This window comes from Acartia tonsa, chromosome 4 (genome assembly GCF_053477335.1).
Source record: "Acartia tonsa isolate MP-2025a chromosome 4, ASM5347733v1, whole genome shotgun sequence".
Classification (NCBI taxonomy): domain Eukaryota; kingdom Metazoa; phylum Arthropoda; class Copepoda; order Calanoida; family Acartiidae; genus Acartia; species Acartia tonsa.
The window spans coordinates 11544561-11559871 of NC_137263.1; the positions used below are offsets into that span (position 1 = coordinate 11544561).

Consider the following 15311-nt stretch of genomic DNA (forward strand, 5'->3'; position numbering starts at 1 on the left):
TAACTGATAGTTATTGTTTCTTCAGAAAACAAGCTTTACTTAATTACAAATAATACATAACCAAGAAAAAAAACTTTAAAAAGCTTTAAAAAACACACTCTGCTTTTAAAACTACTGGTTTTATTAACAATTATATATTTACAAAATACAATACAATACAAAATTAAATAGCTGATGTTTTAAACATGATTTTAAAATTCATTTCACATAATGTTTGATTTCATTTTCTTAGAAGTCATTTAGATTTCAAAAAATCATTTTTGACATAATCAAAATATTTAACATTTTAAACTGTTTTTAAAGTATTTTTGAATGGGGGGGTCAAAAATATACTTTGCCACATTTAGAATAAGACTGCAGGGCCTAAATTTAAATTAGGCCCCCAAGTTAGTTTTTTTGGGGATTTTAAAAATCATTTTTTATAGTGGATTGGGTAATTTTTACCCCAGCCGATCGATTATTTATTTTGTGGTTAAATTGTTGCTTATGGAAGAATTTTAATAATTCACTTTATATGCATAGCATACAAAAACAATGTACTCTGTTAAATGCAAATAATATTTTTTCTGAAAAAATGAATTCAATAGAGAAAATTAACATAATGAAAAAAAGTTTATTGGCCAATTATAGTTATAATAATATGACTAATCATAAGACCATATGAATTAATTGTTTCCATTTTTACTCTACCAATTTTTTCTCTATATTTTTACGAAAAGGAAAATAGAATAAATTGGGGGGAAAAATGTACAAAGGTATTTATCCAGAAACCATATAAAATGGTGCGGATACGTGTAACAAAAATTCTCGTATTTTTTAAACCCCTAAATTTTTTTAAAGGGAAAAGACGATAAAATTATTCAATGAAGAAATTGTCCAAAATTCCTTTTGTTTACCCGTCCAGGTTGTTTTGTTAACAAAAATGCAGATTATATAGCTGAACGATATTCTTAAACCAATGTATTTTACTTTCATAAATATTTTTTATTTGTTATACCCCATCAAGGGCATAGTAGAGTGTACAAATGAAAAGAAAGGAATAAAAAAAGCAATTAAAATTATAAATGCTTCCGCTGTTGTAAAAATTACCCAATCTACTATAAAAAATAATTTTTAAAATCCCAAAAAAAACTAACTTGGGGGCCTAATTTAAATTTAGGACATAATCAAAATATTTAACATTGTAAACTGTTTTTAAAGTATTTTTGAATGGGGGGGGTCAAAAATATACTTTGCCACATTTAGAATAAGACTGCAGGGCCTAAATTTAAATTAGGCCCCCAAGTTAGTTTTTTTGGGGATTTTAAAAATCATTTTTTATAGTGGATTGGGTAATTTTTACCCCAGCCGATCGATTATTTATTTTGTGGTTAAATTGTTGCTTATGGAAGAATTTTAATAATTCACTTTATATGCATAGCATACAAAAACAATGTACTCTGTTAAATGCAAATAATATTTTTTCTGAAAAAATGAATTCAATAGAGAAAATTAACATAATGAAAAAAAGTTTATTGGCCAATTATAGTTATAATAATATGACTAATCATAAGACCATATGAATTAATTGTTTCCATTTTTACTCTACCAATTTTTTCTCTATATTTTTACGAAAAGGAAAATAGAATAAATTGGGGGGAAAAATGTACAAAGGTATTTATCCAGAAACCATATAAAATGGTGCGGATACGTGTAACAAAAATTCTCGTATTTTTTAAACCCCTAAATTTTTTTAAAGGGAAAAGTCGATAAAATTATTAAATGAAGAAATTGTCCAAAATTCCTTTTGTTTACCCGTCCAGGTTGTTTTGTTAACAAAAATGCAGATTATATAGCTGAACGATATTCTTAAACCAATGTATTTTACTTTCATAAATATTTTTTATTTGTTATACCCCATCAAGGGCATAGTAGAGTGTACAAATGAAAAGAAAGGAATAAAAAAAGCAATTAAAATTAAAAATGCTTCCGCTGTTGTAAAAATTACCCAATCTACTATAAAAAATAATTTTTAAAATCCCAAAAAAAACTAACTTGGGGGCCTAATTAAAATTTGGGCCCTGCAGTCTTGTTCTAAATGTGGGAAAGTATATTTTTGACCCCTCATTCAAAAATACTTTAAAAACAGTTTAACAATTAAATTTAGTTGATAAAAAACGCGCCAAATATTGTTTGTAGACTTTAGCATAGTGTCTCCAGCTTTAGTAGAGAATAGTGTCTCCAGACTTAGTAGAGCACAGTGTCTCCAGACTTAGTAGAGCATAGTGTCACCAGCTTGCTTTCCAGATAGCCGCATCATCTCTTGTTTCTACAAATAAAGGCTATTTTAGGTTTTATCATTAAAAGTCGGAGCGATTTTATTCATATCTATAAATGGACTACCGAACTCTCCCCCTGCTCCCTTTACTCTTTGAAATAAACACAATTTATAGATCTACAGCTTGAGCACTGCGGGGCCCTAGCCCTACGAAGTACCACCAATATGGGCTCCTCTAACCCTTACTTAACCTAACCTAAACTAAAAAAAGATTTTTCTCGCACTTGGTTGGAGCTCAATTTCCATTGGCATTTTTAACCTAACCTAACCTAAAATAAGTGTAAATTTTTTAAAGTTCAAAAGTCTGTTTTTGGTTTATTTTCAATATGCGAAAACAGCCAAAATAAAGAATACCTACAAACTAAATAGATATACTAATTCGAAATAAATATCATCATTACTTAAATGTAGTTGTAATTAATAAAAAAAAGTTTGAACATACTTTTGTTACCTTTTTCATTTCTCTGGGGTTTCTTGTGGTGAAAAGGATGATTAGAATATTGATGATGAAGGCTACAGTGGCTAGAACGGTCAACCAGAATGAGTATCCATAGATGGCCATACCCTCACTGTTCCACTTACCCTTTTCTCTATCAAATAAAATAATGTGTTAATTTACTTGGTTTTTTTCTATTTGCCGAAAATAAAACGTTAAAAGCTATAAATGAAAATTTCTCTTAACGCTTGCCGTTCTTGAGGAACTGTAATACAACTGAGTTTAGCGGTTATGCTATTTTGTAAAGTGGTAAGGTTTTTTTTGGTCTAAAACATAAGATGTCATGAACTACTGAATTTATTGAGATCTGCTTTATAGAAAAACTTTACTTTGGGCCTAGTATGGTTTTAGGATATTTTATTTCTAAAGAAGGTGTATCAACTTTTTCACTTTTTATCTAAGATAGCTAGCCGGTTCTTTTAGTAAGTAGTAGATGTAAAATTTTTCATATAATTCAGATATGCAATCAGTTTTTTTTGTAGACCTCTTATTTTTTAAGTATTTTAAGTTTTTTTAAAAAAATTAAGTCGATTTTAAGGTACTAAAACGCAACAAAAAAAAGGGAAAAAATGGCCTTTATGAACAAAAATAGTAAGATCTTTAATTTGAAACCTTACTTTTTGAATTTTGTCAGGTAATTATTGAAAAAATTGATTTTGTTTAAACCCACGAGAATAAAAACTTTGAACTTTATTTTATCATTTCACAGGTAAAAAAAATATGGGTTCATATATACCTTTAGAATCAGAAAAATATTACGAATCCATTGTAAGCAAAATTGAAAAAAAGTAAAAAAAAATACAAAATGAAAAAATGGCCTATTGTATTTTGTTGTACAGGCAACACTTTCGTCATCCCCTAGTTACCCCCTCTTTACCCCCTTCCCATTTCTATTCTCAATTCAAAAAATAAGGTGGTTGCCTGTATAATATAATATAATATTTTCATATAATTCCTTTTATTGTAGTTTATAAACTATATTGTAAACTTTTTATTTCAATTTTGCTTAGAATGGATTTGTAATATTTTTCTCATTCTAACAGTATATATAATGCCTATTTCTTATGCCTTGGTAATGATAAAATTTAGTTCAAAGTTTTTATTCTCGTGGGTTTAAACAAAATCGTTTTTTTTCAATAATTACTTGACAGAATTGAAAAAGTAAGGTGTCAAATTAAAGATCTTACTATTTTTGTTCATAAAGGCCAATTTCTTTCTTTTTTTTGTTGCATTTTAGTACCTTAAAATCAACTTAATTTTTTTTAAAAAAACTTAAATTACTTAAAAAATAAGAGGTCTACAAAAAAACCGATTGCATATCTGAATTCTATGAAAAATTTTACATCTACTACTTACTAAAAGAACCGGCTAGCTATCTTAAATAAAAAGTGAAAAAGTTGATACACCTTCTTTACAAAAGAAATTCATAATTGAGTTAGAGAAAAAATATTTTTTAAAGGCGGTGAAAGTTTTTTTATAGCCTAAATTCAACTTAATACTTTCAAAACAAAGGAATATTACCTGTCCTCCCTGATCAGGGCGTTGTGTGTGAGCCTCAGGTAGAACTGAACCATCCAGGTGATGAATGCCGCCAGAGCCGATAATCCACCGAGGCCGTTGGTCAGGTATAAACCTTAATATTAATATTTGTATGAGAAGGTTTTAAAAAGTTAGTTATACTTAAGTGTTCAGATAGGTGTTAACATACCTAAATTATTAAATGGAAATTAATTTAAAAGATAACGTTCAGGTTTTGTTCGCAAAAAGTTATACCCTGTCTAAGCAAGACTAGTTATCTAGAATAACTAGGACTTAATAATGGGCAAATATGACACAGCGCACAAAAATGCGCGAATAAAAAAAAATATGTTGAATGCCTGCGCTAACAATATTAGCCATATAAGAAGCTTTGTTTTAGTCCAACAACTTGCAGTTAATACCTGGAATATGGCAGATGGCCTCTGAAGGATTGTATGCAGTATTGATGATGGCCAGAAGAGCTGAGAGTACCCCAAACAGGATACCAGAACATAACAGGGCAATGGTCGCGATGTACAGATTATAAATCATAAAATTTCTGTCTCTAAAAATAAATTTTATTGTTAGAGTTAATTAATTTAATTTTCATAATATTAGGCGTTGCAAAACTTTTGCTAATTTCAGTAGGTTGATTTTTGATATCATACTATGCTTTTTTTCAGGTCCTTGTGAGTAGGATGAAATCAATACGCCCCCCCCCCTCCCCCCCCCCCCCAAACGTTTTAAAGTCATTGAAAATCCCTATCCTCTTCACTTTAAACAGTATTTCTTCTTTTAGATACAATTGACTTAAATTGTGTTCTAAAATTTATGAAGGAAGCAATTTAAATTATCTTGTAATTTCCTTATTAGCTATACTTCAAATAAATAAAAGGACCAAATAAATTTAATTTGTCCTTTTTACAATGTTTTACAATTTTGATGATGGACAAGGATATACCTACTGAAGAAATATTAATATGATTCTAAATAAGGCTCTTATGTTATATTGATTTCTTGATTAATAAAGCATAAATGTTTATAAATGATCAAAAACTAGCAGATTTTTTACTAGAGGTTAAGTAGAGTATAAGAGCTTTCTCCAATATTGAGAATATTGAAAAATATTCCAAAAATGGTTAATAAAATAAAATTTAAAGAAATTAAATTATTGTTTTCAAAAAGTAAGCGAAAAGTTTTTCTTTGGCTGCTTTATCCCTCGTAGCTGTTAAAGAACGTGTGATGCAATATTTTATTGTTTAATTTAACTGAGAAAAATATGTGGTTTTGACAGGGAGAAAGGGATAGGAAATATAGTGATTAATTTTCTCTCTTCCAATTTGTAGGTGTATTTTATGCCTTGGGTTGGTAATAAATCTTAAGGTAAAGAGAGGTATTTTAATTTATTTAACTGCCACAGTCCTCTCCCTCCCTGGATTTCTTCTGTTGTAATAAATATAGTTATAAAATTATTTTGTGATGGTTAACCTTTAAAATTTTAAAAGTATTCTAATTTGAAAGAGCAATATAAAATATGTCTGTCTGTCAGAGCCTTAAGATCTCGCAAACCGCTATCCTCCATGTTTTGAGTAAATTTTGTTATCAAATTACAAAATTAAGGTAGGTAGTTTTTTTTTCAAAGAGCACAAAATAATTTTTGAATACAGTGAGTTCGGGAGACATGGGACTGGTCACCAAAGTTTACTAAGACACTTTCTTATTCGTTAGCTTAAAAACTTTCTTTGATTAGTTATTTATTGGGTGGTACAAAATATCAATGTTCAAAATTTTCTACCAATAATTCTAATATATACATAGAAGGGAAAATATTGTATATTATTATTGGGGTGCAAGTACATCAATTCATTGTCAATTGTTTAATCCCAAAAGATCCGTGATAAAATAAACAATGAATTGTATAAAACTTATGGGTTTGATGGGGTTATAATAGCCTAAAACCTACCCTGGACAAAAAACTTCCCTGAAAATTGTAAATTGATAAGTCTATCTTTTTACAAGATTTTATAAACATATTTACAGACATAAAAACATCCTGTTACTTTATAATATAAAATATGCAATGGTTTGAAGTATAAACAGTAAACACACGTGTGTATGCTTCAACTTGCCTTTGTTGTTCAATTCTTTTTATTCTAAAGTGGCCTTTTGTTAAGGTTTCAGTTTTACATTTTCTATCAACCAACCACCCTATATACCAGTAAAGCTACTCTATAATTTTAAATAAAAAATTGTCTGCTATTTGAGATAGACGATTAGGTTTTATTGCAAATATTTTGCTTGCTATTGAGCTATTACTTCATAATTTATTCGGTCTGTCCGCCTGTCAAAAACACTGTAAGGATAATGGAAATGAAATAAATAATATGTATTTTCTCGTTTGTTATCAGGGGTAGACGTGTTAAATTTCTGGTAATGAAATTCGCTATGTATGTATGTTGCCATCCTTGTTACATTTCACTCCCTTTTTATTTAGATTCTTGTACACAGAGGACTTTTAAATTATTTACAATCGAGATAAATAGAATAATTTAATAAATGAATTATTAGGTAAGATAAGTTTTAGTAGTGTAGCTTTTATATAACTAGTATGTCATTATGTACGTCGGTTTGTCGCTGCATGAAATTTAATTGGTGTAAATGACTGTATTTTCCCTTTTTATTCGTTAATTTAAAGTTTAATAACAAAAAAACCTGAAGTTAATTGAAATGTGTCATATTATGTGATTTATTGACATAAAAAAATATTGATCTTATCTTGAAACTTCAAAACATATTCTTGCCATTTTTTATTCTGCGAAATTTTTGTTTGCAAAATATTAGAACGACTTTTTCCATATTTTGTTTATGTAAGTATCTTTTATCTTATGAATAATTTTTGAAATGTTGATAATGAAAACAATTTTGTCATAAAACCAGCAATAAATTATTTTATTGTTAGTAAGAATGTTATTAAGATAGGTACCCGGGAAATAAAAATGGATTATCCTCATTACTGTTTGATTTAAACTCACGTAACTTAAAAAATTTATAAAAAGAAACCTGAACAAAATTTGAAGCATATTCATGGTGTAATGACGGTCACCCAGACCAGAATTCAAATGTCTGGAGCCGCGGAACAGCCCAAAGTTGACTGTCCCATTAGACTTGTCACTGAAGTCGCCCATCCTCCTGCAGGTGGCCTCCAGCCAGTGCTCTGTGCCCAGGGCAGCGCCCAGCAGGGCTATGGCCAGACAGCTCATGAAGAAGGTCACAAATATAAGAGATCGTTTCTTAAAATTCATTATGTGTCTTTATTATAATCACAACTATATGTCTAGAACTATTATTTTCTCACTTATTTTTGTCTAAGTCATAATTAATTACTGATAAAGCATCATTTGTTAACACTTAACAAGAAATAAATCATCATATGTAAAGTGCAGCATGTAGTATTAGAGTGTTGGTGTGTATGTTTGTTGTCTGACAGAAACTTCACCCCGCTACCTGGATTTTTCGCTACCACAGGTGGTTTTACGAGATTTAAGGGAGAGGGAGGAGGGGAGGGAGAAAAATATTTCTTTAAGCTATTTCCCCATTTCATACTTTCTTTCCCCAGTAAAGATGTTTATACATTGTAGCCAATTTTTGAAGTATGTAAAATTTTAAATATGGCTACTTTAAATTTATAAAAAAGGTCATTAAGTTTAAGGGAGTTCTATTTGAACAAACTTAAATTTAAAAAAAATTATAATATCCTCCTCCAAAACTCCTTTAAAAAAAACCAGATAAGTAAACCCATTGATTTTTCTACTATACTTAAACTACAACCAGATACTTATATCCTTACTTTACAGGGTTCTAATCCTATGGGGGGAAAAATTAAGTGGCAAACCATTCGGGTTGTCAATCAAACCAGTGCCCTTGCCTAACTAGCGGTGTCTAAAGTCAATCATTGTTGATATTCATTTACTATCCGGGTTAACTATATGTAAAGCTTTTATCATGATTTGTCATATTTTGGTTTATATCATTAGACTGCTTTGCTATTTCTAAATGAGTCTGTTTCTGTGTAGTTGCTTAAACATTCACTTTTACTCTCACAGTTCCTTATAACCCCTTTCCCTCCCCATCCCCATCCCCCCGGCACAAAACCAACCCTTGTGCGCATAAGAAGATTGATAATTGTCCTGTGCGCTGCGCCTGGCGTGGGCGTGTGTGTTGCGCGCGTTTCCTACCTGTCTTATACTTCTTGCACACACATACACACACTCTAAATACACTATTGTCTTGAAACAAATTTAGTAAAGAAGGAAGGGGAAAATTTGTAGGATCGGTCAAGATTGGAAAGGGGGCGGAAGGAAGGGGAAAATCTGTTGGTTTCGTAGCCTTAGTATTAAAAGGGGGAAAGAGAAAGGAAGAGAGAAAGAAAGAAAGATGGATGGTTAAAATAGGGATTAATTTTCGGTGATAATTTAAATACAGCAAAAAAATTTAAATGTATAGAATTTCCTTCAACATGAAAAGATTTTATCACTTAGTAGTGAAAATCAGAAATATACTCAAATTTCAAAACAATATTTTAAAACTACTTTACGTTATTAGAGTTTGCCTGTTTTAAGGGAACATTTATTTTCCTAAGAAACCACCTTTGATTCATATACTCTGCGCGTAAGCGCGCTTTACAACAATCTTAAATAGCAGAAACCACTGCAATCAACCAATCACAAACAGGCCAGTATATATTCTAGCCAATAAGGATCCAGAAAAGAGCGGATTAGGTATGTCTATCCGTTAATCTGAAATCTTTATGAACCAATGATATATATTATTTGGTGAAGGATTTAAGGGAGGAGGAGGGGGGGGGGGGGGGGTGATTTCTCTGGTTGTAAATATACAGTGTTGATGCTAGTATAATAATACAATCATGGCTCTACATCTACAAATCAGACAACAGATGATAAATTAGCTAAATCATGGTATATAATTCATATATATACCATAGTTATATATAATTTAAAACATCTTGGCTGTATGTGAGAGTTGATATATTAGAGAGCATGATGCTGTAAAAATCCTTGAAGTTTTACAGTTTTATAATTATTTATAATTCATTGACAGACGGTTAATAATAAAATAATTTGTTGAACAATTTTTAAAGTGACAATACTTTATTACAGTGCAGCATATATATATACATATATAAAACTATAATTATATATTTGATAAGATATTATATATATCTGAAAGATATAATTCTGTTATTATGTTAAATAAATCTGATCCAATTACAACTTTGTGATTCTTTTCAAAGAAGAAAAATCTTCAACTTTGTTGGAAGAGGAAAAAGATGGATAGATGGATAGTGCTCTGTGAGAAACAAGAACAAGACTGGAAATGGGTTTTACTAGTAGATTAAAAGTTTGGACACATACTTGGACATTCACTAAATCTTTTCTTCAGTCACAAAACAAACTAACATAAGAAGGAAAAACTCACACACACACACACAAACATCAATCTACCAACCATCTCAAACACACAAATTCACAATTTTGATATTGAATTTAATTTGGAAATCCAGAAGAATTATATTAGTGAGTGGAATCAATCAACCCAAAATTCAAGGGAGAGAGAACGATATTTTTTAATTAAAGTTTTGTTTGAATAATTGGCATGGGGGGGGGGGGGGAAGGGTTTTGTTTTTTAACTTACATTTAGATATCTAATTTTCATTTTAAATAAAATAAAAAGTTAAGATAAGTTTTTTTAAAGTTAAGAAATTGTGTTCTCAAAAACTATTATGGGATATTTAAAAATTTTCCTAATCATGACGAAGACCATTTCAAAGCTTCTTTAATGTTTTTATTCTCCATCCTATTCAGTGGTTTCCTAAATCCTAATGAGCCCGCACAAATCAAGCATATGAGTACGTAAATCATAGGATACTAAATAAAAACTATATGCAAAAAAATACAATATTAATAATTTATATTATTTAAAATTTAACTTAAAATTATGTTCTCACTTCATTTTCCTTATAGAGTTGTAACTCAGTAAAATGAAATTTGCCCCCGAGAGCCTGGAATTCAACATGGACGATCTCAACAGTCTCAGCAACGACCTTGCCAACCTGGAAGCAGAGACTCGAACCTGCGACCTTATCATATACACAGGCAGAGAAGAAACTCTGCACGAATGTCACAAATTAATTTTTGATGCAAGATGCAGAAATTTTGCAGATATTCTCGCCTCCAACGCACAAACATCAACTGGCAGCAGAATTTCAAAAATATTAAAGTTTCCGGAACAGCCAACGGATGTGTTTCGCACGTTTAAACATTACCTGTACTCGGGTCGAGTCCTAGTCACTTTAGAAAATATGTTTTCATTACTAAAGGTATCCAGAAGCTATGGCACTGATACTTTGGAGTACCTGATTATTAATTATGTTAGAAATAACCTTAGTTTGGCAACTGTATGCAATATGATTAACCATTATACAGCTGCAAACACCCAAGAGGTCAATACTGACTTAGCAGGCTTTCATAGAGAACCTGCGCTGTCAATTTTTAACTATTTCAGAGACAATATTGCGTCACTGAAGCAACGAAAATTAACCGGAGACCTGACCAAAGAATCTGTTATTTTACTCCTGCAACGTCGAGTTTTGGACATTGAAGAAAATGAAATCTGGAGGATCTGTTTAGGGTGGGCCCGACATCATATTGGCCTCTCTGATACTCTGTACCCGAACCAATGGACGGAGGAGCAGAGGAACCACATGAGAGCCACTCTGGACGGGGTGGTACAGCACATACAATTTATCAGCATTGACTCGTCTGTATTTACGGAAGAGGTTGAACCAACAGGAGTTGTTCCCTTCCAGCTCACCAGAGAAAGGTTTAAACATTCAACGGCTATTTCGTCAACAATTTCATCAACGTCCACACCAACGGTATCAACAAAATCAAAAGAGCTGTCAAGTTTTGAGAGAGCAAGAAACGAATTTTTAAATGCTGCTGGAAGCGCATCAGGTGTTGAGTGTGCGCGCGCATTGCCGCGTCAAGACTTTAGATCAACTCGTGGCAATGAAGACCACAACAAGAATAGAGTATCTGAAGACATTAATAGCAGATTAGATCCGCGTGCAGAGATGACTGTTCGGTCTGTGATGCCCCCAAATAATACACGTTCAGGTTCTGAATCATTTTTCCAAGGCTCAAGTATATTAACAGCTCTGGCCAGCAAAGGAGAAGCAGACTATAGCCATATCCTGCGTACCTGGGTGGGGGCATCCAGCCAGCAATGGTCTGTATTATTCCGCGGCTCCAGTCATGGCTTTTCTGCCCAGGCCTTTCACAGGATCTGCGACGGAGCGGCTCCATCAATAGTGCTGATCAGGGCCGATACGGGAAATGTCGGAGGCGGTTACACAGACATCCCCTGGTCAAAACCTCAAGGCAAAGGCAAGTATGTACCGTCAGAGAAATCCTTTCTGTTTTCACTGTACAACCCGGGTGGGTCGCCGACCAAGTTTGATATAAAGAAAAAGCTGTTTGCGGTTTCGCACCACCCCGACTGCGGTCCTGTGTTTGGTGCGGGTGCCGATCTGTTTATTTGCGACCGATGTGACCAGTCGTGTGACAGCTACTCCAACCTACCACACAGCTATGATGGACAGGTCAGTTATGAAATGTTATGTTAGCTACTCTAAATTCAGCTCTCTACAATCATTAAAATAATAAAACTTGCTATTTTTTGAAAGAATCGTATGAATATTTATGGATTTAAGCTGTTACAATAATATTAGCACATTTTGGAGAGTGTCATCTTTGCTTTGATACATTTTTAATACAAACGGCTAGGGAGGGAAGGGGGAGTAGACCCCGCAATTTTAATTTTAAAAAGAAAAAGCAATAAGAAATCTTTTTTTTTCGTATTTTTCAAGGGTCAGTGTCTTTAAGGAGGGTGATTGTAACCTTCCCAAAAATAGTTTGAAACCTTCCTTGGGTCTATGAGAAGCTACATTCTAAAGGAGAACCACATCAATTCAGCGGTTAGTCTTCTGTACACGCAGACAGGCAAACTTCATCTTACTTTTATTTAATAATATTGTACCATTTTTTTTTGTTTAGAATGCAAGTCCTGAGAGTTTGCTTGGAGATTACAGTTTCACAGTAGACGAATATGAAGTCCTTGTACCTGCTTGAAAATTTTTGATTATACATATAATGTATAAATGTCCAGCATTTCTCCGGATAGTAACATGAAAATTTTTTAGTATTATTTTTGTTTTTTTGGTCCTAAGAGACAAATCTCGGGTCGACAAATTAGTTTTAATTCTATAACTATTGTTTTATTACTCGTGAACATTGTCTATAACACGGAACTATACATGATTTTTCCTTATGGGGCAGAACCGTTTCTAATCCAGCGGATATTAATCGGTTACGAAGCCTTATTGGACTGCTTATAAAATTCTGATATAAGTAATCGTGTTAGTTTATATATTTTTTTCAGATTTTAAATTTTTTTTATCTTTTAATCAGCTTTTTAATACTTAATTAATAATTAATTGTACAAATTTTATGTAATTTATCTATTTTTTTTATTAAATGTAATAAATATCTAAATTTGTTTAATTTAATGCTTTTTATTACTTGATTTATTTTTCTATTGTTTGACTATTGAAATTATTTGCGAAGGAAAAGAAATACAGCAGAGCATCCCGTGGGTGTTCAGAATTACTTCAATTATTTAAAAAAAAATAAATGTAACTACTCTAAAATTAAGGTATTATCGTCCGCGGCTAACCTTTAGGCTAACAAAATACCTTACTACAAATAACGCTATGCCAAACCTTACATGGAAATTTTACGAAGTAGTCGGCCCGGCCGCCACGCTAATAGCCATGTAGTTGTTGCTAAATTCAAATATGCTTTGTCTGAGTTTGACTTGAAGTGGCTGCGGCAAAAGTTTAATTTTGAGGATTGTCTGCGTATGGCTCTGAGTGCTGATGGCTTAGGCTAATTGCGGCTTATTCTTCCTGACAGTTACTCAGCGTCCGCATCCTCGAAGCCACGCGGTTTGTTGCGGCTCAGGCTGAAGCTTCCTCACAGCTAGTAGTCCGGTTTCTAAAAGCAACGTGGCTAATAGTGCATGCGGCTAAAAGTGGCTTAGACTGACTAAGGATTATGGTTTCTAGCAGTGATCGGAAGCCTCACGTAAGCCGCGCATAAGCCTCAGTTTTAAACCTGCTTGTGAGCAGAAAAAAATTTCAGAAAGAAGGATTGTCTGCTAAAGAGCCGTTTTATACATCCAGCTGAATTTTATTGTGATAAAATCACGATTTCACTGAGGCTTACACGCGGCTTACGTGAGGCTTCCGATCCCTGGTTTCTAGGCTTAATATGAATTGAGCTGCGGCTGATTGTTGCTTAGGTTGGCTGTGCTGAGCAAAGCTAAATTGAAATTTTTTTGGCTGCAACTGCGGGTGGTTGCAGCTCAGGCTGAAGCATATTGAGTGCCTTATTTAAGCCATCAGGCTGAGACTGCCAAGCCCTGATTGTATTTTTTTTATGAAAGGTCATGTAGCATGTGATTTGTTGTTTCAGCGCTGCTGCTTAAAAACAACATGGTTCTTGTTTTTATCATTTTATCGACCCTTAACAAAAACCCTTCTCCTTCTAAATCAGATGTTCCTACAAACACAAAGCAAACAAATTATTCTCTCAAATCTTTTCCTAATATTTCAAACGCGGGTAGAATACTACATCATAGGACAATTATCTTTTCCCTTGTCCACTCCCTGCAACCCTGGCCATGATAAAAAATGTTGTATCTTCATGGTCTGGTTGTCAAATTGCCGTGTTTTTGTGCATTCAATAATATTTATCTTTATTATTGTATTTTATAAACATAAATATTTGCAAGTAATTCTTTAAGACTAAACATTAAAGAAGTGCACTAAATCGCTTACAGTACTTCTATTTTCTTTTCTTAACCTTTTCTACAGTTTAGAAACATTTGTAGATTTACTATAACTTATGGCTTATTTTATTCTGGAGAATTTTAAGTATTAATTTTCTATTGTACCAGGGTAGTAATACTCAGCCAACTTTTCTTGAATCTCAAGTTTCTGTTACAGAAAGTTACTTTAAAAGACACTAGTGGCTTCGCCCCTAGCCTCTAGGGGCTTTTTTTCTGAAGGTTCAGGGGAGAATTTTAAAAATATTCTTTACATTTTTTTTTAGATATTTTCTGTATTTTTTGTAACATTTTATAATTCTTTATAACACCACAGGACCAATAGGTATATACCCTGAAGAGTAGAATCCAATCGGTTCAGTGGTTACCGAGATCTTAAGCTTCAGACGGACGGATGGACAGACAGACATCATTCTACTTTGTATTATATATGGTCATAATAAGCCTTATGTTATGCGACTAGAAATAAAACAAGGATGACAACATCCATAAGTAGCGAAGCACATTTAAAAACAAATTGCAAAATATATAATAGCACATCCGACAGACAAACTTTGTATAGAATGGACGCACATGGGTCACAGAAATCTCCACCAAAAATTTTGGCTTAAATCTGTAATAGAGGCCAAGAAAATCAGATTTATCCAGAAAAAATGAAATGACTCTTATAGCAATGATGTGTAAAGGTCATTGGAATTTTCACTAAAATTTTCCGTACTGACAGACAAACGGAGTTATAGAGTAGTTGCACTACTAATAACTATCTTCGATTTTGTTTAAAATGAAAGCATTTTGGTATTTTTCTTACAATGTCCATTCTTTCTTGAAAGATGTATATATACAAAAATGATGAAAATGTACTTGATCTGAATATTTTTAGTATAATTTTCATATTTTTCATCATGGCTGTCACTTTTTAGTTTCAAAGCTACTCTACAATTCACCTTGGATGTTCATCCGTCAGTCCGTAACGCTATGGCCGAAATGCGATTT

The 15311-nt window shown here is 32.4% G+C and overlaps 2 protein-coding genes across 3 annotated transcripts; one reads left to right on the forward strand and one right to left on the reverse strand.

Moving 5' to 3' along the window:
- Positions 1 to 100: 100 nt before the first annotated feature.
- LOC145316078 (clarin-3) lies at positions 101 to 8612 on the reverse strand. Of its 2 annotated transcripts, none has more exons than XM_080156371.1 (6): positions 7392 to 8612; positions 4754 to 4896; positions 4335 to 4446; positions 2769 to 2907; positions 2135 to 2308; positions 101 to 291 (listed from the first exon to the last, which is right to left on the reverse strand). In XM_080156371.1, exons 1-5 carry the CDS (start codon positions 7631 to 7633, stop codon positions 2252 to 2254), a joined length of 693 nt encoding a protein of 230 aa, XP_080012497.1. In that variant the 5' UTR covers positions 7634 to 8612; the 3' UTR covers positions 101 to 291; positions 2135 to 2251. The 2 variants fall into 2 exon arrangements, with proteins under 2 accessions (XP_080012497.1, XP_080012496.1); XM_080156370.1 differs by having other exon boundaries at positions 2760 to 2907; positions 7392 to 7852.
- Positions 8613 to 10346: 1734 nt separating this feature from the next.
- On the forward strand, positions 10347 to 12973 carry LOC145316079 (uncharacterized). Its single transcript, XM_080156373.1, has 2 exons — positions 10347 to 12012; positions 12467 to 12973. The coding sequence occupies exons 1-2, from the start codon at positions 10390 to 10392 to the stop codon at positions 12539 to 12541; spliced, it is 1698 nt and encodes a 565-aa protein (XP_080012499.1). The 5' UTR covers positions 10347 to 10389; the 3' UTR covers positions 12542 to 12973.
- The last annotated feature ends 2338 nt before the right edge of the window (positions 12974 to 15311 follow it).